The 25,827-nt window shown below is 36.5% G+C and overlaps 1 protein-coding gene across 4 annotated transcripts in view; it reads right to left on the bottom strand.

Moving 5' to 3' along the window:
* ANKHD1 (ankyrin repeat and KH domain containing 1) overlaps positions 1-25,827 on the bottom strand; it is a 124,180-nt gene that overhangs the window by 83,169 nt on the left and 15,184 nt on the right. For 3 of the 4 annotated variants that reach the window (XM_088131547.1, XM_088131544.1, XM_088131548.1), the window contains exons 2-5: positions 22,250-22,403; positions 9,661-9,817; positions 1,169-1,316; positions 314-461 (exon numbers count right to left, since the gene is read on the bottom strand). In XM_088131547.1, coding sequence (XP_087987673.1) covers positions 314-461; positions 1,169-1,316; positions 9,661-9,817; positions 22,250-22,403 — 607 coding nt within the window. The remainder of the gene's footprint in view (positions 1-313; positions 462-1,168; positions 1,317-9,660; positions 9,818-22,249; positions 22,404-25,827) is intronic. The other variant, XM_088131545.1, reaches the window with a different exon arrangement.

Here is a 25,827-nt window from a genome sequence, read left to right as displayed (position 1 = left end):
TTCCGGAGCATTATGTTTCTGGGTTGGGGTTTTTTTTGGGGGGGGTATTAGTGATGCTGTTTTTCAAATATTTTAGGTAGTACTAACTCAATTTCTTCACCCAACTTTTATCAATGTTATTTAAAATACTGATCACAAAAGGTTACTTCTCATATCTAGCATTACTTCTTTAAATATCATGAACCTATTTCTAACAGAAATCTTATACAAAGCCTGCAAATAGGAAACTAGGACTTGCACCCACAAAGAGACAGGTGGTGACTAAATTTGAAATATAAATAAATAGTTTCTCATTTATTTTATAAAAACTTACCTGTAGATGACTGGGCATTCACATCAGCACAATGAACAAGGAGTAGTTTTACAATGTCCACATAGCCTCCACTGGCTGCTGCCATGAGTGGAGTTATATCTCCTTTATTCCCTCTGTCTTCAACATTTGCATGCATGGCGAGCAACACCTGCACAAATTAAACATGTTAACTGTATTCCTTTCCTGCTATTCTCAAGACTTTAGCTATTTTCTATATGATGCAGAAGAATCAGAAGTTTAACTGCAAAAAAGTTGTAAGACATCAGCTCTGTGCTGGTCCTATGCTGAAAAGTTTCTGCCTGCTCATACAGCTTTCATCTTAGGATTTAATTATTTATCTATACTACTTATAGCCCGCCCAATCCCAAAGGACTCTGGACAAAATGAAACAAAACAAAAACAATGAATAAAATCATGATCAAACCCCCAAAATAGACACCCTCAATCAGCTGGGGCTGAAGACTCAATGAAATAATACAGATTTTAACTTATTTTCAGATTATTAGCAAGCTGGGGACTGCAAGTACTTCTGGAGAGAGAGTCTTCCATAAAGTGGCATCTCATCCATACCCAATGTATCTCACAAGGGTGGTAGACTCTAATTAGATTGGACAGGCAGGTTCAATTCTGACAGGCATTATCTGATATATCCCAGGGCTGCACTTATATATAGCTTTAAAAGTAACCACCAACACTTTGAATTGGGCCCAAAAACCTACTGGCAACCAATGTAGCAACTTTAATGTAGACATTATTCTGCATTCATGGGGCTGTCCATTCAGCAATCTAGCTGCTATATTTGCACCAAAAGGGAAAGTAAGAATAGTCTAGAAGGCATGTAGAGGCGCTACTCACTTGTGCCAATTCATAATATCCAGCTGAACAAGCCAAGCAAAGTAAACTCTCTCCTTCTTCTGTATGTTCATTTACACTTCTTCCTTCATCAAGCAGTTTCCGAACAGCATTTACATCCCCATCTGAACAAGCTTCTGCCAAACTGCGACTAGAAGATATTTTAAATAAAATTATTGTATAAAAATTATCCACTGTTAATCTTAATTTAAGGACAGCTGATATGTTTTGGAAATTGGCTAATGAAACATTTTAAGAAAAGTCTTAGTAACCTAGCAACTATTACCCTAGTGGAGACAATATTTTCCCACCCAAAATAGGTTTGCATCTCATTTCATACCATTCCAGGAAAATTAAGTATCTAAATTGGGAAAGAATAAGAATTTGCCTGTTACTCTGACTATCCTGCAGTCAACTCTGCCCTCATATATGTAGGTTTTATATCTGCATACATTATTATTCAGAATGTTCTAGACCAAAGATATTTGAACAGGAAGCTTTATTTCTATCTCATTCTGTTAAGTTCATGAAAGCAATTTGCTGTTTTTCACTCTCCTCCTCTCAGGGAAAAGTGGAATCTTGCAACAGAACAACAGATGAGTAGTGCAAATGCATAGAAAACAATTTAAATAACTAATGTTACTAGTAAGCAGGGTAAATAAAATAAAGGATGGCTTTTTAAAATCCAGAATTTAAATTGACAGTAATTTTTTTTCTTAAAATATTTTGTAAAAACGAAAACATTTTTGTGGGGTCTTTGGGGTTCTCTGAGCTTGGTTCTTTTCTTGCAAACGTTTCATTACCCGGCTAGGTAACATCTTCAGTGCAAAAAACATTTTTTTAAAATATAAGAAATACAGTTATAAAGTATCTATTAATTACATTTTGTTATGCTTCCTGAGACAAGTTGACAGATCTGCTAACTGACCTTTTTCTAAAAGTGCAAAGTTAATGTGTAGAATTTGAGCTGTGAGAGCTGATGTAGAAGAAGGGTTTGGATATGAATGCAAGGACTGGGGGAGTGAAATAGATAGTGAAACAAAACCTGAGCAGAACATAATTGAGTAATAAATTTCTGCTCCTGAAGTGTACCTTCCATTTACTAAAACCTAATCATGGCAGCAGAAAATAAAATACTCAATTTGGGAATATTTTAATTAATACTTGTATGGCTTGGAAGCACACAAAATATCTATGATACACCAAAAAAGATTAAGCTTGGTGACCTGAGTGAAGGACAAGAATTTAGGAAGCAAATATCAAATGCACATGTATAGAATAGAGGACAATTGGTTTAGCAAGAGTACTTGTGAACCACATCACGGAACTGGCTATATCAATATTACTGTAATTCCAAAATCAAGGGAAATGATTATTCTACTTCAACTCTGGATTTGTCAGACACTTCAAGCACTTTATCAAATTCTGGCACAATTAAGACAAATTTTAACAGGTTCAGAGGAGAGCAATAAAGATGATCAGGAGACTAGAAACAAAGTCCTATGAGGAGAAACAGAAAGATTTTGGAATGTCTAGCTTTAAAAAAAAAAAAAGCTGAGAATATTTTTGTTTGCCTTCTAATTTGTTTTCTTTTTGTTCTTCAATCACCTCAAATGATGTCATACAGAAGATGATTAACACTACTACTCCAGGTTGCAACTTGCCTTTTAGATGAGTTTCTCAAATTATTCAAATTATGTTTGAATGAAAGATAGGTATTATAAGATTATACAGCAGCATAAACAAAATCAGCAGATATTTAATCTGTGTATGTACTCAGTAATATTTTTTTTTAAATTATATACAGTAACTACATTGACTTCTTTTGCTAGGTGGAACTATCTCCAAAGTACAAAATTCTGATGGCTGCCCACTTGCATAATCAGTAGTATCTATCATTTCAGAGTTGTTTAATAGCAGTGTTCCAGTCACAACGTATATTGTTGCCAAAAAAAAAAAATCTTAAATCATACAGAAACATACACATATAACTTTGTAATAAAAAAAAAGTTGATGAAAAAATGCTCAGTTTGTATTGCAACAAGTTGCAACAAGTTCTCCTTTCCATGAGGTTGAGAACATATACTTCAAAGTGGTTCAGTCATTTCATCTTGGATTCAGTCCACCCAACAGTACAGATCAATACTGCTAGGAATACTGGGTAAAGTATAGATGAAGAAAGAAATTTGTAAATAATCTACTGGGACAATTGTTACTAGTCTTGATGAGTGGAGCAATATCCACAATGACTCCATGTTTCGTACTTGTGTAGAGCTTCTATTTATTGAAACAACTGATAACATCAGAAAACAACACACATGAAGTTTTAGCAAACAGCAGCAAACAGGAAAAAACCTGAAATGCTTCTTATGTAGCCTTGTCATGAATAATGCTGCATATGCATTCAGATAAGAAGAAATTTAGAAGAAAAGGAATTCACTATGGCATGAGTGTCCAGCAGTCATTCTTCCATAAGGCAAGCTGTAATAAAGTTCAGGGCAAAGGGTGATCCATTAAAAAGAGTGAGAAGCAACTGAAGGGTAGAATTTGTGTGGAATAGTGTTAAGGTAGCTTGTCAGCGACCTCTATTAAATAGCTTCATAAATAATAGAATTTAGTTGTGATATCTAATCCAGCATCTTGGAACAGCTAGGGGGGAAAAAAAAGATTCAAAGTTCATTAACTGTAAAGACCCAAACCATTTGGTTAATACTGAAGGACTGTGCGAGTCTCTGCTTGAAGGATGCTTTTCGTTGGAGGCTATTTCACTTGTAAAGATAATGGAGGGCCAAAGGAAATCTTGTTCCTAAACTGAACTTGATAGAAAACATTCTATGGCATCAGCATTCCACATACGATAAAGGCAATTTTCAACCTAGCAGAACTCAATAACAATTTTGAATTTTTAAATCTATTTCCACCACAAGAAAGCATTTATTATGATAGGGTGTTTCAAACTGCCTCATTCTAAACCCAGTTCAGACATGTTTTCTATGGCAGCTGCTCATCTTTGACATATAGTCTACTAAAGTACGAGTATTATCAATCTATTTTTATTGTACAAAGCAATATACTACTGTATCCTGCAAAACCTGGACTGAGTTTATTGATCCTTTTTTGATGATCCAGTAGAGGTGCAACTGTCTTCCAAAGAAGGTGGAACATAATCTGCCACCACAAAGTCCATGATAGTACTAGAATGGTCCACAATTCCTTAAAGGCATGCCAGTAACCTCAGATACTCAGAGAGATTGTGTCTTTTGAATTGTCTCTCTGAAGATGAAAAATTAAGATTTTGTCAGTCCTTCCTCTGGACCCTTAGAAATTTTCATGCATACTAATCTTGGTGGCAGGGAAGACAACTTTCTGACAGAATTCCTAAATGGTTTAAAGTGCAAAAAGCATCAGTATTTTTATTGGGACTGCACAGCCTGACTAGGGGGACGCGGTGGCGCAGCGGCTTAATGACGCTGAAAGTTGCCGGCCAGAAATGGTCGATGCTTCAGCGGTTCGAGTCCAGCCTTCGTGTTAAACAGGGTGAGCTCCTGTTTCCTCCCCAGTTCCTGTCAACCCAACAGGTCGAAAACTCAAGTGAGTAGATAAATGGGTACTCTCACTCCGGTGGGAGGAAAAATGCTGGCGACGCCTTGCAAAAAGGAGTTGGGAGCAGTTGCCGGTAAGCGCGAAACCGCGCTCGCCCGAGAAGGGTGCGAAGCAACGGAAACCCCGCCTCCTGCGCTCGCCAGCTGGGCTCTGCTCTAGGAAGGAGGCTCTGGCAAACCACTTCCGAAACACCTTGCCTTGAAAACTGCAAGGACTCGTCCAAGCAGTCACTGCAGGGTCAGCAATGACTGAGCGCAGACAAAAAAAAAACAAAAAAAACAGCCTGACTAGATTAACTGGTATGAAGAAACCATACTAAATGTATTAATTTTGCAAGGATCTGGACCTGGGTCACAGGGTCACAGAGAAGCCACTGATGGGATGAACTGTTTGGAACCATAGTGCCTAATTGTTTATTGATAGAGATATAACATGGTGACAATAGAAAAATGACTGTAAATTCAGTGTAACTATTAATGCAAACAAGACAACATCAAACATACATATCTTTCTTACAGTCACTGACCAGGACATGAAACAGTATCAAATTAGAAAGCAACTGACTAAAGCGAAGAGACAGACATAACTTAGAAATTGTAACTGGTACAACTGATGACATAAGCACTACAGCTAAGGGTTGCTGGGAGCAGTATGATCCAAATACTAGGAACTCCCAACAGTGATATCTGTACACAAATGCAGTAGGCTCATTCCTACACATTTTAGGTGGATTATAAGGATTGTGGTATGAATACATACAAGATCAATAACTGAGATGAAAGCAAAGTTATACAGTATTAATAATCATGGTACACAGAAGTTAGAGAACACTGGTTTCATATATATGGAAACCAAGAGAATCTCAAATACCAACAGGACCAGCAGGAAGAAGATAAACTACAATGCCCTATGCATTCTCTTCCAAGATCTGAAGATCATAAAAACTGAGAAGGTATGCAATAATCTGATGAGTAATACGGCTCAGCAAATTGGTGAATGGAGTCTATAATCTAATGATTCATCTGTCCAAAATCTTCTCTAGCATTAAGGTGAGGCAATATCTACTGTTACCAGGCTAACTGGATTGTGAACTCTCTCTCACTAAAATAGATATTAATTGTTAATTCATTTTTCATGAATGTTTGCATTGATTGTAATTTCTATCTGGATTTTTTATTTTTCAAGGTTCAAACTTTTTGCAAACATCTGTTAGTTTGGAATTTGGAGATAAGCTATATAAGAAGGAAAAGAGGAAGAGAAATCAAAAAGCTCAAACCCCAAAATAAACACAGTAGAATAAATGGAACTTTACTCTAGAACCAGAAAACAACCCAATTTAGAGGAAGTAATAGTGACTAAAAATGACTTATTAGGAGCCCCCACTAAAGAATGACAGAGAGATGGACAACATATAGCAAGGTAAGAATAATAAAGAAGAAAAATAAAGGAAACAAACTTTGTTATCTTCTTGCCCAAAGAAGAAAAAATAATACTCGGTGTACTGATATAAATATTGCAGTGACAGCAGAAAGAGTATTTGGGTGGCTAGAAGAGCTTAGGTCCTAGTTCGACCTGGTCTTACAAACAGCAATCAAAAGAATAATTTAAAGGGATAATAAAGAAACTAGCTTCCCCCCAAACTGAAAGGTTATCTTGCTACTGAAGAAGGGAATACAACATTTTAGGTCAAAAACAAATTTTGGTATTGCAATCAATACATAGGCCATCAATAAGTACAAGAAAGCTAAAGTGATGGAGTGGGCATGAAGAAGTCAGGAAGCAACTACACAATATACTATACTTCAAGTATTGTAGACTTAGAGGAAATTTCTTAAAATATATTAACATCATCACGCTTAATGAGGAAAAGGTAAATTGAAAAAATACCATGTAATCAAGAGGGAGATTATTCTTTTAAAACAGGCCAGCAGAATAATAATAGTCATTGACAGTTAAGACCACAGGTGAGCACTGAAAAGCCCAGCATCCAAACCTGTACTGGAAGCATGGATGAAAGAATGGAACTTACAATGAGTCACCTATCAAGCTTTTTGAATTTTACAGCATGAGCCACTAGTACGTCTTGATGGCCCCTTATTTTAAAAATTCAAAGTTATCTAGGCAATTAGAGACAAATATTCTAGAGATCCTGAATATAGAGAGGATTCTCAAATCAGTATTACAAAGCCCAACAACAGTAGTATTTCCAGGGCCTAGAGATAAAGTTGATAACCCAATCATAGAAAATGACCAATTCTTGCAATCAAAACATTCATATTTTTTTATCACAAAGATTGATAAACAAGAAACAGAAGTCTGCTGGAGGTATGACCCCAGATGTTAATTTAAAGTGCTTCAGGACCCCTCTGCTATGCCCTCTTCAGATCAGTTCAAAACAAAGAAAACTCTGGAAAATGGCAGTGAAGGAACACTGCAGGCAACACCAAAACATGGGATGTTAGTTCCTGGTGACTGTTCTCCTATATACTACATTCCATCAGGAGCTGAGTTCCTATATAATTTTCAAGAATAAGTAATATTCATAGAAATTTTTTTTTTAAATGATCAGAGAAGACTTTTTGGCTGGGGGGGCTTGGAGAAATTAGGAAAGAGTGATTTCTTGTATGTGAAGTTAAATAACTATTATTAATGCAATTTCAACCTCATAATGGAAATATCTTTGTGGATTTGAAATAACATATGAAGATTATTAAAGAGTTGTGTCCTACAGTACAGCAGGCTGGAGGAACAAATTGCATACAAGTTTGTTTTATAAATGTAGGCAGTCATTCTATATCGTTTGTTTATAAGAAGCTTGAGTGAGTGTAAATTATCTGGATTTACCAGTATACAAGGCCTATATTTTCTGGTGGTGAAGTCAAGCAGGCAGGCCTATTTCTGGTATGGCTATTTTGATATCTTTGATAGTAGAATTCAAAGTATCTTGTTCTTTCATATCCAAAACAACCAGAGCATGTTGCACTCTCAAAATTAAAACAAAAAAAAAAATTGAGTTTTGGAGTTTCCATTTTATTGATCATTGGACAGCTTGTCCACTGGCCACCTTTCTTCCATTAAGTAGAAAAGAGAGGAAGTATTAAATAAAAGTATATTCTACATGAAGATTAACAATAAAAATGTATCTCTTCCAAGGAGAATCCCAGTGTTAAGAATCTCAGGAAACCTAAGTCTACTACTGTGATCATAGTTATATGAATATGTAATACCATATGAGTTATCTACCCCAAGATAATGCATAATACTGCAAAAAAGCTGGAGCATCTGAGTCTGGAGATCAACACTGAGAAGGTTTTCTAGAACCAAAGAAATGATATCAATGTCCCTCAACAGCTTTCTCAAAACTCTACTTCAGAAACAGATTCCAAGACTTCATGTCTATCGGAAGGTCTATCAAACTATGTTAGTATATTGATACTTTATAAGGATCTGTGATTGTAATAAAGATAGGCACTAGAAATTAATCCAGAACCAAAGTTTCAAGTGGTTTCAGCTGTAGACAGTTCCAGACGTTTGTCCTTAACACTCCCCTTTTCCTCCCATCTTACTCTAGCCATTTATAAACTTAAGATTTGCCCCAGTTTGGTCTTACATTTTAGGTATTACAGCTGGTCCTCACTTAACAACCACAATAGGGACCAGAAAATTGGTCGTTAAGTGGGGCAGTCGTTAAGCAAGTCACATAACCAGACCCAATTTTACAACCATTTTTACGATGACTGTAAAGTGAATCACCGTGGTCATTAAGTGAGTCATGTGGTCATTAAGTGAATCACGTGATTGTTCACTTGTTATTTGCTTAACAGCCACATGATTCACTTAATGAATGTGGTGATTCGCTTTATGACCATCGTAAAAAGGTTGCAAATCACGATCACGCGACCGCAGGGGGGTGGTGCAATGGTTTGTGACGGTCATAAGTGCAAGTACAGGTCATAAGCACTTTTTCCAAGGCCGTTAAAACTTCAAACCATCATTAAACGGTTAAGCAAGGACTACTTGTAGTCTGCCCAGCATCTATGGTACTAATGGTTCTTATAAACATTGTTGGTATATGATGCCCACCCACCTTAACTAGAAAAGATATATTAGGTAGCATGGTTAGAATACCTTCTTCTGAGAAATGGCAAGTTACAAAAGAGCCATTATAATTTTTTTGTTGTATTTAGTCGTTACCCAAAGTATGACAGAAGTTGACAGAAGTGGTTCTTCTCCATACTTATTCCTGAAATGCTATTAATAATGATTGATGCTTCAGGATTATTCCAGGAGGAGGGTTAGTAGGCTTGTAGAAGGAAATGTTGGCAATAAGGATGGGAAATAATTTAATGTCTCATCCCAAAGCAGGACAAATACAAGGACCATCAATATACATATGTGGAGGAGGGCAGGGAGGAGTTTAATTTCACAAGCAGAACAATTACAAAAGACTGTGATGTCCCAAGCCAAGTGTATGTCAAAAACATATGCATTCAAAAAACCCAAAACATTACACAGAAGAAATAACAACTGAAGAGTTAGGAGGAAATTAAATAAGATAAATAAGAAAAGATGGAAACTTTTTTTCATAAGTGCCATTGTGGCAGCTGTGAGAACCAGCAATTGTAATTATAAGATATGCATAGAGTGAGTTCTGGAATAACAGTCTGCATAGGCCCGAACCATGAACATGACCCACAGAGGCCCCAAAGTCAGTTTATAATTCTAGTTATACCTCTAAAATTCAAATCTAGATATCTGCCTTCTAAGTTGCTGAACTCAAATGCAAAAAAGTTACAAGATATTCTAAAGTTTGAGCTACTGTATCACAAATGCTCATTTTCCATGTCAAACACATATAAAACCAAAATAAAATACAAAAACTCAATACATACTTGTCCACTTGTCCTGCATTGTGATTGTTTTCTGCTCTCATCCGTGTCAATGCAGCAGCAGCTTCATCCAATGCACAGCTAACAGAAGAAGTCAATCTTCGGAGCACCTCAGGATCTGCGAAGGCTTTACCATCGGCAGTGGACAATTTACCAATCCCTTCAGCGTATGTGTGTTCATCAATCAGATTAGTACGAAAGCCACACAAAAAATGCAGAGACACTATTTTAGACTTCAACCACATGCATTATTAGTTAAAGTCATCAGTAGCAAACATGCCAAATAACTAAATGTTCAATTGTTTAAATATATTATTAAAACAAAAAACAAAGCTGGCTTTAAGACAATTTTCATTGCACACAATTCTAGCTGTTACATTTATGCAAAACATAGCCCTGAAGAATTAAAAAAAAGGAAAAAGGCTCAGTGCCATGGAATGTAAGGCCTCAATTATTTTAATCGTTTTAAACTACAGATTTCCCAAATTTTCAGGTAGTACAATTAATGACTGGTGCAGATTCAAATTAAAAGTTTGTATACACCCATATAAATTAATTAATTTCCCAGAAGTTTAAGATGATCAGAACTATTCTACATCACTATGAGTTGGATGCAGAGTTAGCCAGAGTAAATCCTAGAAATCAATGTGATTTTATGTAGTAAATAATTACAACAACCTCAGTATAACTAGTTTTGGATCCAATTATCTGCAATATTACATGTTAGTTATTTTCAATTATCCTTTCCCCTCTTGATATTTTGTTACCAAAATCTTTTATCTAAGTTGCAGTTTCTTCAAACATCAAAATATTTATTATATTCATACATGTACCACTATCACAAGTTTCCCATTATAGTGAAATATAAGTAGATTTTACATGGTAATCTCTCTAATGCAAATTTTACCTATTATATTTTTAATCATTAGATTACAACTTCTCTAAGATTTTTTTTTAAATGAGATGTTTTTATCTTCTGTTAGTCCAAGTAGATCATCTCAAAGTAAAAGGAACTTTTCAAGTATACTACCACAGGAAAAGAATCTAGCGTGTCATCACTGGATCACTGAGATATCTGAACTTATATCTCACAAGGGATCCAGACTAAATTTGCAAATGACCTAAACAAACTTTTATGAATGAGTGAATGAACGAATGAATGAATGACTATTAAATTTGAAACTGTCCTAGAGCATGAAAAATATTTTTAAATATTCAAACAATGATACAATGTATGCTGACAAATATTCATTTATGTACAGAAATCTTGTTAGGATCAAAACTAGAATCTACCTCTAACAAGTCAAACTCTATGTTAAGGACTGCATGCACATGAATCATGAAATAAAATGGCTGGAGTAAAAGGTGGTATCCTTTTTATTTGGCACCTCATTCAACCAATTGGCAAGTAATGGCAACCTAACCTAAATCTTCCTAATGCCAAATATTCAATCCACTATCCCGCATTTCCTTCTAACTCACTGCTCTTTAGATGCTTCAAGACTACAGTTCATACTGCTAACATGCTATCAAGTTGGCTACCAAATCTGGAAGTAATTCCAATGCATATAGAAAGTACCAAGCTGAGAAGTCTGTATTAAACTGTATTTTCTCTTTTTCTAGGTGTACAGAATTTGCTGAGCTTGAAAAATCCATTTTAAATGTCCTGAATTTAGATCAACGTTTAGATCAATCTTGAAACTAGAGAGAATACATTAGCCAATAAAACAGTGGGTAAAGGTTCTATCCTGATTGCCATTGGCTGAAATTATCTGAGTAGAGGATGGGGCAGGAATCAAGGAAGAGTCAGCTAAGCACAAACTGTTGCCTTGTCTAATTTACTATTTTTTAAAAATGCTGAGCTACTATGGATCACAGTGTAATTTTGCCACTATATTTAGGCAACATAATGTTAAGAATAATAGGGAACAATATGTAACCCATAGGTTGATCACCCCTTTTCTCAGTTCTGGAAACACATCGAAGCAAAAGAAAAAGGCAGCATATTATTATATTATTAGTATAATTATTGTAACATATTAATAAGATAGTATGAGTCTGACAGCATCTTAAGTAATAACATTAATTTGTGGAAAGTAAATGTAATGATGCTTTAAGACAGAAACTGGCAAAATGGTGATTCCTTAAAAGACAATTCTCCACAACCTGCTTTATTACCCAACTCACTGTTGCACATGCCAAACATTTAGAATCTCTTCTGAAAAGGAAAATATTCATCCAGATTTCCATAAAAATTTAACTCTTACTGAAAATGAAAAAGTCAGCTGTCCTGTGGAGATTGGTAGATTTTATTCAAGCTACAACTGAACTTCATAAACATGTCCTCTGCAGTATCTTTAAATGAAGATTACTGGTTCTTACAACAATTTTAATGGCAATTACCTTGATTTAAATGTTAAAATAAAACATTAAATTTTGGTTATTAATATTTGCTGATTACATACCTGACAAATGTATGCTATATTATAAACTATGGTTATAGGTTATACATTAGTCTATTATAGAGGATTGTCCATTTTGAATCTTTCTGATAACTGTAAATGGGAAAACCATTGACAACTATATCCTTCTGCTATTAATTGCTCTCTTGATTTAATTTTAAATTCCCCTTGATGGTTTTCCAATAGTTCCCGGTACACCAACCATTGTCTTTGTATGTTGTTTTTCTTCTAATGATATGCTTCTTGAGCTGAGATCCATAAAGGTGTTTTCGGGCACAACTCCGGTTTATATCTATTCCATGTCTAATAAAATGATTTTTTAAATCCACTTATGGTATGGAGACTTATGGCATGGAGCAAAGACAGACAGAATTTCAAGTACAACTGCGCACCGATGACGAATATGTTAATTGCTAAAACATATACACATTTGTTGAAATTTGAAACAGAAGAACAGGTTAAAGAATGTATGATAAAGTGGGCTAAGAATTTTGGTTATAATATACAGATGGATCAGTGGGAAAATATGTGGTTAAAAGGGTTGAAATTTACATTGTGTTATGATCTCAAAGAGAATTTTTATAAAATGATATATCATTGGTATATGATACCAGAGAAATTATCTAGAATGTATAAAGGCACTTCAAATGTATGTTGAAAATGTGAACAACATGAAAGGACATTTTATCATGCTTGGTGAACACGTAAAAAAGCTAAAACATTTTGGATTCAAACACATACTTTGATACAGAGGATTTTAAAGATTAATAATCAATTGAAGCCAGAACTTTTCCTTTTAGGATTAATGGATAAACAGTTAGGAGAAAGCCATGGAAGATTATTTCAATATATGATTACTGTGGCAAGATTATTATATGCACAGAGATGGAAAGATTCGACATTACCCACTATGGAGGAATGTTTGGTGAAACTGACAGATCTTCCTGAGATGGATAAACTAACTTCAATTAGAGAAAAGATACTCTCTACATTTATTGGTGATTGGAAACCTCTTATGGACTTCTGGCATAAAAATGAAAAAAATGAAATTTTTATTTATACTTTTGATGATTAGACAGGATAGATTATAGAAAGAAGAGTATTTTGATGTAACTTTAGAGAGAGATGTTGACATAGAATTATACTTATAACTGCTTTGTATCTTTTTTTCTTTCTTTTCTATTTTTCTGGAACTTTTTCCCTTTTCTTGCACTTTTTGCTTTCTCTTTGTTTTTCTCTCTTCTCTATATTAGTTTGTATTAGTTTTTATCTTCTTTTTAAAAAGTTCTAAATAAATAAATAAATAAATAAATAAATACATACATCATCATCATCATCATCATCATCATCTCCTGAATCCTCTGATCCAGGAGATTATTTATTTGTTCAGTTTATATGGTCATCTACTTGCTAGGTGACTTATTATTCCTAGAACAATACCCAGAAGCCTTTTTATTACCTAAAACAATTCTACATAAAAGTAAATCAAGGATCTGGTGAAAATAGCTCCCTTTTTGCCTCCCTCACAGTCACATGATAGTCACAACACAATGTTCTTACTTATGCTCAGATCCATTCATCTTTAAATCTGTACTATGGCATTCCATTCAGCTTATAGCCCCACTTCATCAGCTAGAGATGCTTTGAGCACTAAAGGACATTTTACATTGCATACACTAAAGAATGTGTGTAGGAGCAGTGGTAGTCTATATCTGTAGTCTATCCTTCCATAATGTGACAGGAGTATTGACAGGATCAGAGCCCTGACTGGGAAATTCTACAGAGCATTCAGGAATCCTTTCAGTTTCTGAGATCAAACCATTCTAATGGGATGTTTTTGTTGGAAGGGTGATTTCAGTTACACTGATTCTTAAGCACCTCACAATCTATTTACCAAAAGGGGTACTGGGATAAGACAAGGAGCTGGAAATTGTCTGTGTTCCCTCTTTATCTCTCATTCTGGGTCTATGAGATTGCTATTCTCAGGTGCTTCCTTCCTGCCTTTGTGTTCCCTTCTCACTTATTCATTTACTCTCTGCCTGATAGGATGTAAATAGCTAGGAACCAAGCTTTGCTTATCCTCTCCCCATCCCAATGTATTTCCTGTAATAAACCTTTCTGTTAAAATTACCAAAAAATTCTTCACTAGTCCTTACTCAAGTCAGATTCCCACTATCTAGGAATGTACTCAAATTGCTTTCTCCAATACTTTATCCCTACAAGGAAGGTCTGTCAACTAAGTTGTGTAATAAAGTGATCTGTACTGATAAAGAAATTCACAGACCACGCTCCTAACATAGACCCCCTCTCCACAGCCATTCACAAAAAAACAGTCCAACATATAATTTGTCACCTAGGACTAGCCAGTGACTAACTGAGACAGCAACATGGTTGTCGTGGAGGCCAAGAAGATCCAATCTGGTGCACGGTGATGATGGTGCTTAGCGTATTCCCTGAAGTCTCCCAGACCACCTGAAACATCTGCAGCTACTTGGACAGGGTGGTCATCCAGGAACACAATAAACAATATGCCACTAGCAACCCTGACCCTGTTAGTCTTTAATAAGGCTCTAAGACTGTTCCCCCAGGCATTTGGACCAGGCAGTTAGGGGAGTTCTGATGGTGGTACTGTATTCCTTTTGGGGGGGGCTGTTTTAACTAAAACAACATTGGTTATATGTTATTGTGGTGGTTCTAATCGTTGTACACTGCCCAGAGTCACTACTGTGAGGTGGGCAGCTCTGTAAATCATATGTGTATGTATGTATGTATATAAAATCCTATTCTAACTGGCTCAACATCAAATATATGCCCCTATAACCGGTACTAGAAAGAAGTGTTTCCTCACAAGGATGACACAATCTTTATAAATTATAGCAATGTGTCTTCTCCATCCCTTGAGCCTAGACTGATATTGCCAAGCTTTGTTTTATATTACACTGATACTATATCATTTAATAAACTGCTTGTTAAATTAATGGAACAATGCTTTTCTAAAGATGTATCTTTTTCTGACCAACTCTGCTATGATTTTAAAGGGAATATTTACATTCATCCCATTTCAGGCACGTGAAGACAAGCATATTGAGAGAGTTCAGAGACTCCAACCATTCCTTCAAGTATAATGATAATATATGCATTTGAGTTGCCCTGACTCTATAATTATTATAAATAATTTGAATTTAACATTTTGAAGATAAAATTTAAATTATGTTATATGTGTTTTGTCTAACCTATATATTTTACTTCAATTGTTCTTAAGATTTTAAATATTTTTGTTATTTAATTTAGATTTCAGCTTTTCAACCCTTAGGCTGAACAAAACAATTAAGTCAAAACAATTAACAGTTAAACATATTCATATCTAAAATACTTAAATACAGAAACATGAGCTAAACAATCCATTAATTCTTCATCAGAGAAATCTTTGGAATTATGAAAAAGTGTAATAAGTGACATGATTCACAAAAAGAAGGCTTGAGTATCAGACACAACTCCATTTCACAAAATGGCAAACTGACAAGGGTAAAAGACAAATAACATGCAGTACTTGAATAAGGCAAAAGTGGAGTTCCAACACCAAATCACAACTCACAGTTCTCTAGTTTTTGGAATCACCTCCCCCTATCCCATTTCTTTCCCCTTCTCTTATAAATATCTCCCATGAATAAAATCAACTATCCTAACCACTTCCCTTTCCGGTTCAGGTTCCTACCGTTCTCCAAAACCCACCTGTTCCTCATTCTTACCATTGCTACCCACACTTATCACCTTATTTCCTTATTAGCCCACCCAATCCCTCTATGTATTTCCTTACTGCCATCCCAATTGGCTTTTAATTGGCAGAAGCAATAAAAACTGTGCCTTCCTTCTTTTCTAATTTTCCATGCATGCAGGAACACTTCAGAACTACTCATCATATTTCATAGAATCATTAAGAATTAGAATGGATCTTAAAGTTCATCTTTTCCAAGTCCCTGCTTGGTACGGGATCTAGTACAATATTTTGGACAGATGATTACCCAACACCTGTTGGAAGACTTCCAGTGAAGGGGAACATACCAGTTAATGAGACAACCTCTTAAAGTTAAGAAAGTATTCCTAATATCTAGGTTAATCAACTTTCCTGTAGTTTCAACTGCCCTTGTTTTGCAGTCCCCTCACCATCTCAGCAAAGCTCCTCTGAATATGCTACACTGGCCATTTTCTTCCTACAAATATTTTAAGGGCCATGTGGGACCCAAACTCCAGATTCTTCTCCCCCCCTTTTTTTTAAGAAAAAGATTCAAGTATCAACAGGACATTACACATAGCTGCAACCACAATACTGCCCACAGGCACCACAATGCCAATATTCACTATATTAAATCCAACATGCAACCTGGAACCCAATTCACTTAAATTACTGAAAAAATAGCCCAGATATTGGGAAAGATACCTGATCTAGATGTTCTGAAAAGTATCTGAATAAGCAGGTATGCACAGGAGAAAGATTATCCATTCATGTATCCAGCCTCAAGCCTTTTAGGACCCTAAAAATAACTACTAGTTGTGAAATGACACTCCACTTTTGCAGTAGAGGAGTCACATGCTGCAGTAGCTGGTCCATTCAACAATCAGATTATGGCATTGTAAATGAGTGAAACTAGAATTGGGTGTGTATGACATGCTTGATGTTAGTGAACTACAATTCTCAGCAGTTCCTGCTAGTATGGTTAACACTGAACAATATTGAGAGGGGAAGTTCAGCAGCATGAAGAGAACCACAAGTTCCTCAACTCTTAGCTAGTTTCCAGACACTTTTCAAAGGCAGCCTCATGTAAATAACACCTCAATAATAACTTGATATTATTAAAGCATGACAACCATAAATGAAAAAGAATACTCTACAAATAGTTAACATATACTTAGATGTACCATACAGGTAGTCCTCGCTTAACAATGGTAATCGGGACCAGAATCTCCATTGCTAATCGATGCAGTCATAAAGTGCGATGTCACAAGACTGCACCACTTAGTGATGGTAGTTCTGGCAGTTCCCAGTTACCATCACTAAACAAGGACCTCACGTGATCGCTATTTCTGACTTCCTGCTGGCTTTCCCATTGACTTTGCTTGTGGGAAGATGGCAGGGAATGTCACAAATCGCAGTCATGTGACCGCAGGACACTGCAAAGGTCGAAAATCTGGGCTGGTTGTTGGACTCCCAGATCGCAATCACATGACTATGGGGGCACTGCAATGGCTGGAACTTCGAGAACCAGTCATAACTACCACTTTTTCAGCAATGTTGCAAGACGAATCCTCACAGGTTTTAGAGGGAGCTTGGGGTTTTTTCTTAAGGAACTAATAGGCACTTCAACTGAGTTTCTACCTGGAATGGGAGAATGATAAGGCCTCGGATCGGTTTGTTCCATGTGGTCTTTCCCTGTTTGTCAATCCAGGGAGCCAATCCTGATGGCTCTCTAGTTCTCTGAGGAGCTCTAGATGAAACAACAGGAGAGCAGCCTAGAGCACCATGGAGAAAGACAAGGAGTGAATCCAATCAAGCATGTGTGAGAATTTATGTTAGGAATTATATACAATGACAATAAGAGCAACAAAATGTGGCCTCTCAGTGGCCTTCGATACCATTGATCATGGTGTCCTTCTGGACAGGCTACAGAGATTGGGGAGGAGTATGGTGTTGCAGTGATTCTTTTCCTTTATCCATGGCTGTTCCAGTCAGTTTTAATGGATGGTGGAGGGAGACATTGAGTTCAAAGCCTCAGGGCTTGACACTCTTGTCCCTCCCGCTTAACATTCACATGAAGCCACTGGTTGAAATCATCCAATGGCACAGGGTCTGTTATCATTAGTATGCTGTTGATACTTTGCTGTATATCTTTATATCTATTGGCTGTATATCCATTGGCACAGGGTCTATTATCATCAGTATTGCTGTATACTTTGCTGTATAAGCCACGAGTGATGCTGTCATGGTCTTGTCCCAGCGACTGGAAACCTTAAGGTCTGGATGGGGATGAACAAACTTAAGCTCAATCCTAGCAGGACAGAGTGACTGGGAACTTTCCACCTCTACATTCCTCCCAAATGTATTTGGTGTACAATTTGGGGGTTTTCTGTGACTCTCAGCTCCTGCTCAAAGGCCATTACACAGATTCATCTTGTGCACCAACTGCACCCATTCCTAAACCAGAAGGCCCTTCTCATGGTTAGTCATGCCTTGGTTATTTCATGCATGGACTATTGCAATGTGCTGTATGTGGGTCTGTCCTTGAAACCACTTGGAAGTTGCACCTGGTCCAGAATGTAGAGGCATGAGCAATATGGGTATGCCATGGTAACACCTCTGCTTCATGCACTTCACTGGTTACCTGTAGGCTTCTGGATGCAATTCAAGGTGCTGATTATCATCTGTAAAGCCCCACATGGCATAGGGCCTATGTATTTGAGGGACCTCCTCACTTATTGTCTCTGCCTCTTCTGTAAGATGAGAATCAGCATGCTCTGGGTCCCACCTATTAAGCATCATCTGATAGGATTCAAGAAGTATGCCTTCCCTGCCATGGTGCCTGCCTTTTGGATTAGCATTCCCTCACAAATTTGAATAGCCCCACCCTGCCTTCCTTTGAATTAGCCTTGACGGCCTGGTTTTTTCCCCAGGCTTTGGACTAGGACAGGTTATAGGCTCTCTTTGTGAGGGTTCTTACGTCTGTTCCACTGGATGACTATCTTCATTTTTTGTTATCTGATATTGTACAACTTCTTTGGTGTACAGTTTTTCCACTTCCCAGAGTTGTTGAGAAACTGTAGCTTTAGAATTGTGTATTATAAATATGCTCATCACATGCTACACTGGGGGTTGCTCATTACAATACTTCCAATCCAAATGTATTCAATGAATGAAATGTATTTTAATAAAAGAATGTCATTTTTGCTTATTGGTTTTCATTTTATGTGTACAAAAAGAGAATGTTATATGTACTCTGCAGTCAAAACTAATCAAACTGACCAATAAAAAAGGTTAAGACTACAAAATAATAAACAGCTATGCCTTACTGTTACCAGGACTGGATACAACAGTTCCTCTCTGTCCCTGTTCACTGAGGAAAGTTAAAATCAATCGGTCATATTCTTATCTATCCTTTCTATTCATTCTGGCATAACAATCTAAACTTCCCTTTTTTGCCTAACTATTATTGAATTTCAAGGCTCTATGGTCCTCCTTTTAGCTGATAACTCAAAGATGAAGTCCAGGTATTGTTTCAACATTTTGTGCAACCAAAATCACAATTCAGCATGAGATTATTTAGTTATTGCATTGTGCATTACTATCTATGAAGGATGTATTGAACTGAATTTTAAATTTATCTTTCATGATACAGTTTTTTAGGATAATGTATGCCATGTGGTCCTTGATTATAAATAAACTTTTTCTTACTGCCAGAATTGGAGGTCACAATTTGGTAATTTGTATTTCAGCCTGAGGCTTGCAAGCTTCTCCTAGACTTGTTTTATTTGAGCACTCAAATTAACTTTTTGCTTAGACTGATCAAATCATACTTCACTATTTCATCCAAGCCAGACAGACTATTGAATGTATAAATAGGAAATAAAAACATCTTAAATATTATTTCCAAATATAACATTAACCCCTTATCTGGTTCAAAGCTAACTGTAAGCTACAGTTTACTATGATGGGAGCAAGAGTCCATAAACTTCAATTCTGTTTAAAAAGTTCATTTAAAATATAGTCCCTATGGTGTCTGATTTCAAGCAATGGGTTCTTTTTTTCTATCATCTGTTGAACAAGTTCTTCTCACCCCATTTTAACTACTCAAAAACAACTCCCCATTCCAAAATTAGGCTTGAAAAAAGTCTTCTATTGATTCCTAATGAAACATTTTCAGAGGCTAAAGGGGGAAAGGGGGACGAATCAGTCCAGGGACCACCATTTTCCCATTCCTGGTCTAAAGCAAATGTGGTTTCTTTCAATATCTTCCTTGCCTAAGGTTACAGGGTTAAGCTAATGCATTCCCATAATGCTAAAATATGGCTTAGTATGACATCTGAAGTATGTTTACAGTTTGATGAATCAGGAGGAGGTAAACTAGGAACTTTCTCCTTCTTCCTTTACAATATGAACAAATCCAATATCTCCAATTTTTCATTATATATTCTATAGATGAAGTTAAACAACTGTTTCCTTACATTAAGTTCATTTCTGTCTTTTAATCCTTCCCTTTTGTTCCCACTTGGTGTTTCCATATTGCAAATTTTACCAATTATCAATGTCCAGTTTGTCAACCGTTACTAGTATCAAAAATGTATCACTTTTTTCCAGCTATAAATCTGAGTGACAATTTTTGCAGCCAGCAGTTATCCAAAGCACAACAAAAACCTCAGCAAAGAGTAGCACAGTAGTGTTTGCTGGTGTTGCATCTGGCAGACAGGCTGCTAAAACCTAACAAAATATCATGATCATCTGTCTCTTAATTCTGCTAAGTAGACAAGGTGACAAAGCCTACATTTTTAAAGATGATTTTGAGAAACATTAAGAAAACTTTACAACAACATGGTCTCGAGAACATTCCTGACTTTTGTTGTTGTCCTTTTCTTTCAGAGGGTACAAAAAAGCACAAGATGATCAGCTATCCTTCATCTGATAATAAAAATTTGGAAGATAGTGGTTTCATAATGCCATGATTTGGAAAACTAATGGTAAATGTAGTCAAACATATAAATTGCAGTTCAAAAATCCAGATTATTATAAACTTAGAACAATATTAAATACCGATGAATGGCAGGAGAAGCTAACAGGAAAAGGATCTTAAAATGCAGAGGTACATTCAGGAGACATGGTAATGGTATGAGTGAAAAGTAACTGATCACAAGCTAATGTGACACAACAGTGTCTCACAGCCGAAAAGGATATTTTAGGGTGCATCAACAGAGGACGCGACCACTTACCACCACATAACTGGACTATGCAATGACCTCTACATGGGGCTATCTCTGAAGACCACACTGAAGCTGTAATTGGTTAAAGGGCAGCAGATAAACAAGAGTTGCCATAACCATGTAACAACTGTGCTGCAGGCCTTGCACTGGCTGCCCACAGATTTCTCAGTTCAATTCAAAGTGATAGTTTTGATTTATAATGCCCTATGGTGGCATTAATATAACTGGAAACAAACATTCAAGGAACAATGTTTTCCAAGTTCTAATTAACAAATTTATTAATAAAAAGGTTAAGGTGATAGCACAGTCATTTCAACCAGTATGTCTGCTTTCAGATATAACACTTCAAAACTAGTTACCTTCTTATTTGTTTCAGTGACAGGGAAGAAGCTTTTTTCTCCTGAGAAGGTGGACCAACCTGCACCTGTATATTGTCTACACACAAGATACTAGCCTCATTATCAGTTTGAGAATCCAGACCCACATATATGGCTTGGGTGCCAGTTACCTTCAGGCCCACCTTCTCTAAATGGAATTGACTTATCTAGTGAATGCTTCTTGACAAAATCTGTTAACAAAATCCCTATTGCTGAGAAGTTAGGGGAACAGGGACTTGCAGGAAATTTTTTGTCGTTGTGGACTCTACTGTTCCAGAGTGCAGGATTTGGAATTATGGATTTAAGTTATAGAAGGTATCTTCTGATCGAGAAAAATTCCTAGCAGTTTTCTTAAGAGTTCAACCCTAGAACCAGTTATGAGAAGTGGTGAGCTCCATTAGATATTTTCAACCAGAGGCAGGACAGCTACCTGTCAATAATGCTTTCTTGCACTGAGAAAAGAATTGTACTGAATTGCCTAAATGGCCTCTTCAAACTTTATGGTCCTAGAATTTCCCACAAATACAATTTGAAGTATTCTATCTGCATCTTAATTCAGATAACCATGTCTACTTTTTAAGAAAATCTGCTTATTACAATATTTTGCTCATATTTCTTACATTCCTTAAAAACACTTCTAAAACAACAGCTTAATTCTAGAAATTCAATTTCTGTTCCTTGCTTTAATTTCAAGTTGTTAAAAGTGCCAAATATTATGATAGTTATTCTCTCAGGTTAAAACAATTAGTTCATCCTAAAAGAAAACTACTGCCAATTTAAAAAACCTACCTGCTGCTTCCAATAAAGCTTCTAATCTTGCTTGTGTTTCTGGATCCACTGTCCGTAGGTCTGCTCCTTCAGCAGCACTTGATAAAAATATCTCAGATGTTGTTTTAAGCACTGGGTTATCCAGATCTTCTTGGTCCAAAATAAATGATTCAACCTGTTTGAAGAAAAAGAACGTAACAGTTGATTCCAACACATAATGAAGTTGGGGGATACGGTATTAAGATATACTATCTGACCTCTTATAAGGATTTATTTTTTCCAGACCAAATGTTACTGAATCATGAAATTTCAGATAGAACAGTACCGCCTTAACAAGTACTCATGGCACACCACAATTTTTAAAACAATGCAGATAAAATGTAGGGTTTCCGTAATTCCTGAATTAGCCAACTCTGATTCACTATAAAACAGTGGCAACTTTTTAAGACCAAGTGTGCCTAAAATATTAAAAACGTTAAAATTTTAACAATGGTCAGTGTACTGTTGCTGCTGAGGGCCAACCAGCACAGAAAATTCAATAGCACTGCTTTTTGTAAGGCAAGACCCACATTTTTATGAATGTTGCAGATACTGTTCATCTAATGCAATATAAAATCATGTTTGAATGGTTTGTCCAAAACACATTTTGGTGGGTCTGATGTACTACAAATAATGTTTGCTCACTAGGCTACAGATTTATTTGATCACACAGGAGAGCTCAAGGAAACAGTATTTGCTCCTGATCCTCCAAGTTATGATTTAGATGATCAGTGGTATTATTCTTTGACCTGCTAGGAGGAAAAAAGTGTATTTAAGCTGTGTTTGGTCTTCTAAAGTGAAAAATTAGCTTCCATTCTTTCTATACACACTCATGCTTAAAGTACATGTAGAACTGGTATTTCATTAGAAACAATGGAAAATTTCAGATAAAATATGCAACTCTACTGCCATTTTTAGACTTGAAAACAATTCTTAAATTGGTTAGCAAGTCTAAAATTTTTCTATTTTCCAGGTGTTATGGAGCATGATGTGTTTAAGCCATCTGGGAATATTTGTACTCGCAAATATTTTCTTTACCTATAAGTCCTTCATCCCAGTGAATTTCCATGTTGTATACCAACATACTAACTCTTTAACACTAAAAATAAATAAATAAAAAATTATATTGCCACTAAAAATGGCAATATAAGAATAAATGCATAAATAATACTCAAGTTCCCTGCAGTGCTACTGCATTATATACTTTAAACATATCTATTTCCAAGAACCAATAATGCTACAATTTCAGCTACTTGGAAATAGTGCTTGCAAGTAGAGAAATAAAGGTTTCTTGAAATGTTAAAACTTTATGACACATTTTTCTCTGCCAAGAAAAAAATCAATTCATTTATAAAATTTGTATACCACCCTAATCTAACAACTCAAATGAGCAATCTCAAAACACAATGAACCAAATACAATAAAATACTAAAAAGTAGCTAAGTTTTTAAATTCCTCCTTTCTCACTAGGCATTTAGATCATCAAAGAAAGACCAAGAGTTGGGGAGCCAACTATATCTTCATTGGTAGCATATGCCATTTTGATGGGGGATTTGCAAAGGTCGTAAATGCAGGCATTGGTTGCAAAATAACTTATTCATCACCATCTAACTGCGAATGGTTGCTGTCTGAGGCAGTTGCAAAATGAAGACTACCTGTACTGAGAAGCCTGTCTTCAAGCTCCTGTCCCCCTCACCTAAACTGAGGGTAAGACCCTAAGTAGGCCCTCTCTCAGCCATCTGATAGAAGGGAAGAAACATTTTCAACAAGCTGGTCCCTAAGATAACCTGCTGCTCTACCTTGTAAGACTGTACAGGTAATGACCAGTACTTTGAATTGGAATCAATGACTCCAACAACCACAAAATAGTCATTATTCTGCAACAGAGGGGTTTATCCACCAGCAGTCTGCTTTTTCCATTCTATACCAACTGTAACATTTTAGTGTCATCAAAGAAAGCCTCATGCAGAGCACGCTGCAATAATCCAGCCACATAGAGATCTCCAGAGCCTCCCGGTCTTGGAAGGGCTATAACTCCCACACTAGCTGAAGCTAAGCTAAGGCCCCCCATAAAAGGAGGAGGTTGTACCAGATACTCAGACTTGCAAGATTCTGTTATAATAGCCAATTTCAATAATAGTTTCAATGGTGGAGTTGATTTTGCAGTCTGTTCCATCTAGTGGGGCTGACATCAATATAGTTCTGTAAATTAGGGCAGCATCTGTCTGAGCCTCTTCCAAATATTATCTAACTATTCTGGGCATAGAAAATGCTTCAGCCCTTTATGCCAAGGCAACAGCTCCTGCATATTTCTGTCAAGGTCATCTTCTTTATTTTCTACATCAGCATACTAAGGATGCCTAACCAACAGATTACCTGTCCCAGTGATTTAATGCAGATATTAAATAGATGGGAGACTGGGCTATGAGGGAAACACAGGCTCCATTGCTTTTCCTCTATTACTATCATCTGATAGTCAGCCACTAAAATAAAAGTGAAACCACCACAAAACAGCGCTTCCAACTTTGACAGGTAATACAGAAGGACATAATGGCTGATGGTGTAAAATAGAACTGAATACTGTAATCTAGTAGGACCAGAAGGACCATACTCCCTCCATCCAAGTCCATCCATCAAAGCAAACAATGTAGTTCCATCCCATGTTTGGGCCTCAATCCTAAATTGAGAGGGATTTAGATTATCAATTTCCTCTAGGATTCTTTGTAGCTAATGTTATGGTTCAATTGCAGATTCTTCCTGGAGTAGGGAAATACAGACTTTCCAGACCCTGAGAAGGGGGAAGAAGAGGGCTTAAGGGTTGAGATACTATAAGAATTAAACCAGTCATGAGACTGTTATAAAAAAACATGAAAAAAAAGCCAGGTGCAAACTTCAAAAGACCTGCTCCTTGCTGGATCAAAGGAAGGCTGCTAGAAAACAAAGTCTCTGACTGAATGTAAATGGGGATATACTGGTCCTAAATGAGAAATAGTTCAGTTAGTTCCTGGAATCCCTGGAACCCCCTATCTTTCTTCTCAGTAAATCTTACTAAAGAGAATTCTGTGATAATCATATTTGGAAGGAATCACTTTCAGTTTGGAGCAGTTGCAAAAAAGCCTGACAGCTGATTCCCCATCACCTTATCTCAAAAAAAGGAGTTCAAGACTAGGCAGAAATTGTCCAGTCTGGGTAGCTCAAGAGATGGCCTCATCAAAAGAGGGTACGCTGTCAGTCTTTTAACACTAATGGCAAATCACCATACCTCAGGGAGGCATTAAACACTTCTCAAATCCAGCCAACCACCCCACCCCTGGCCATCTGAAGGAGCCAAGCTAGGCATGGGTCCAGCCCACCTATTTCTGCAGGTTCTATAAGCTCAAAAGAATCCCAAGTGAGATTTCAAGGTATCACTCTATAAAGTTCTCCTAGCTCTGCCCAACTGACACCTAATCCTGAACAGATGTAAGTGACCATATCTGCAAAGTGGTTATCAGTGAGTATATCCACAAAAAGCTTCACAGCAACTTGTAAGCATATTGTCCTTACCCTCTTTCTCCCAA

This window comes from Python bivittatus, unplaced genomic scaffold (assembly GCF_059951505.1).
Source record: "Python bivittatus isolate LINGU-HERP-01145 unplaced genomic scaffold, Pbiv_v1 ctg000960_np1212, whole genome shotgun sequence".
Classification (NCBI taxonomy): domain Eukaryota; kingdom Metazoa; phylum Chordata; class Lepidosauria; order Squamata; family Pythonidae; genus Python; species Python bivittatus.
This window is presented reverse-complemented; position numbering and strand designations above follow the sequence as displayed.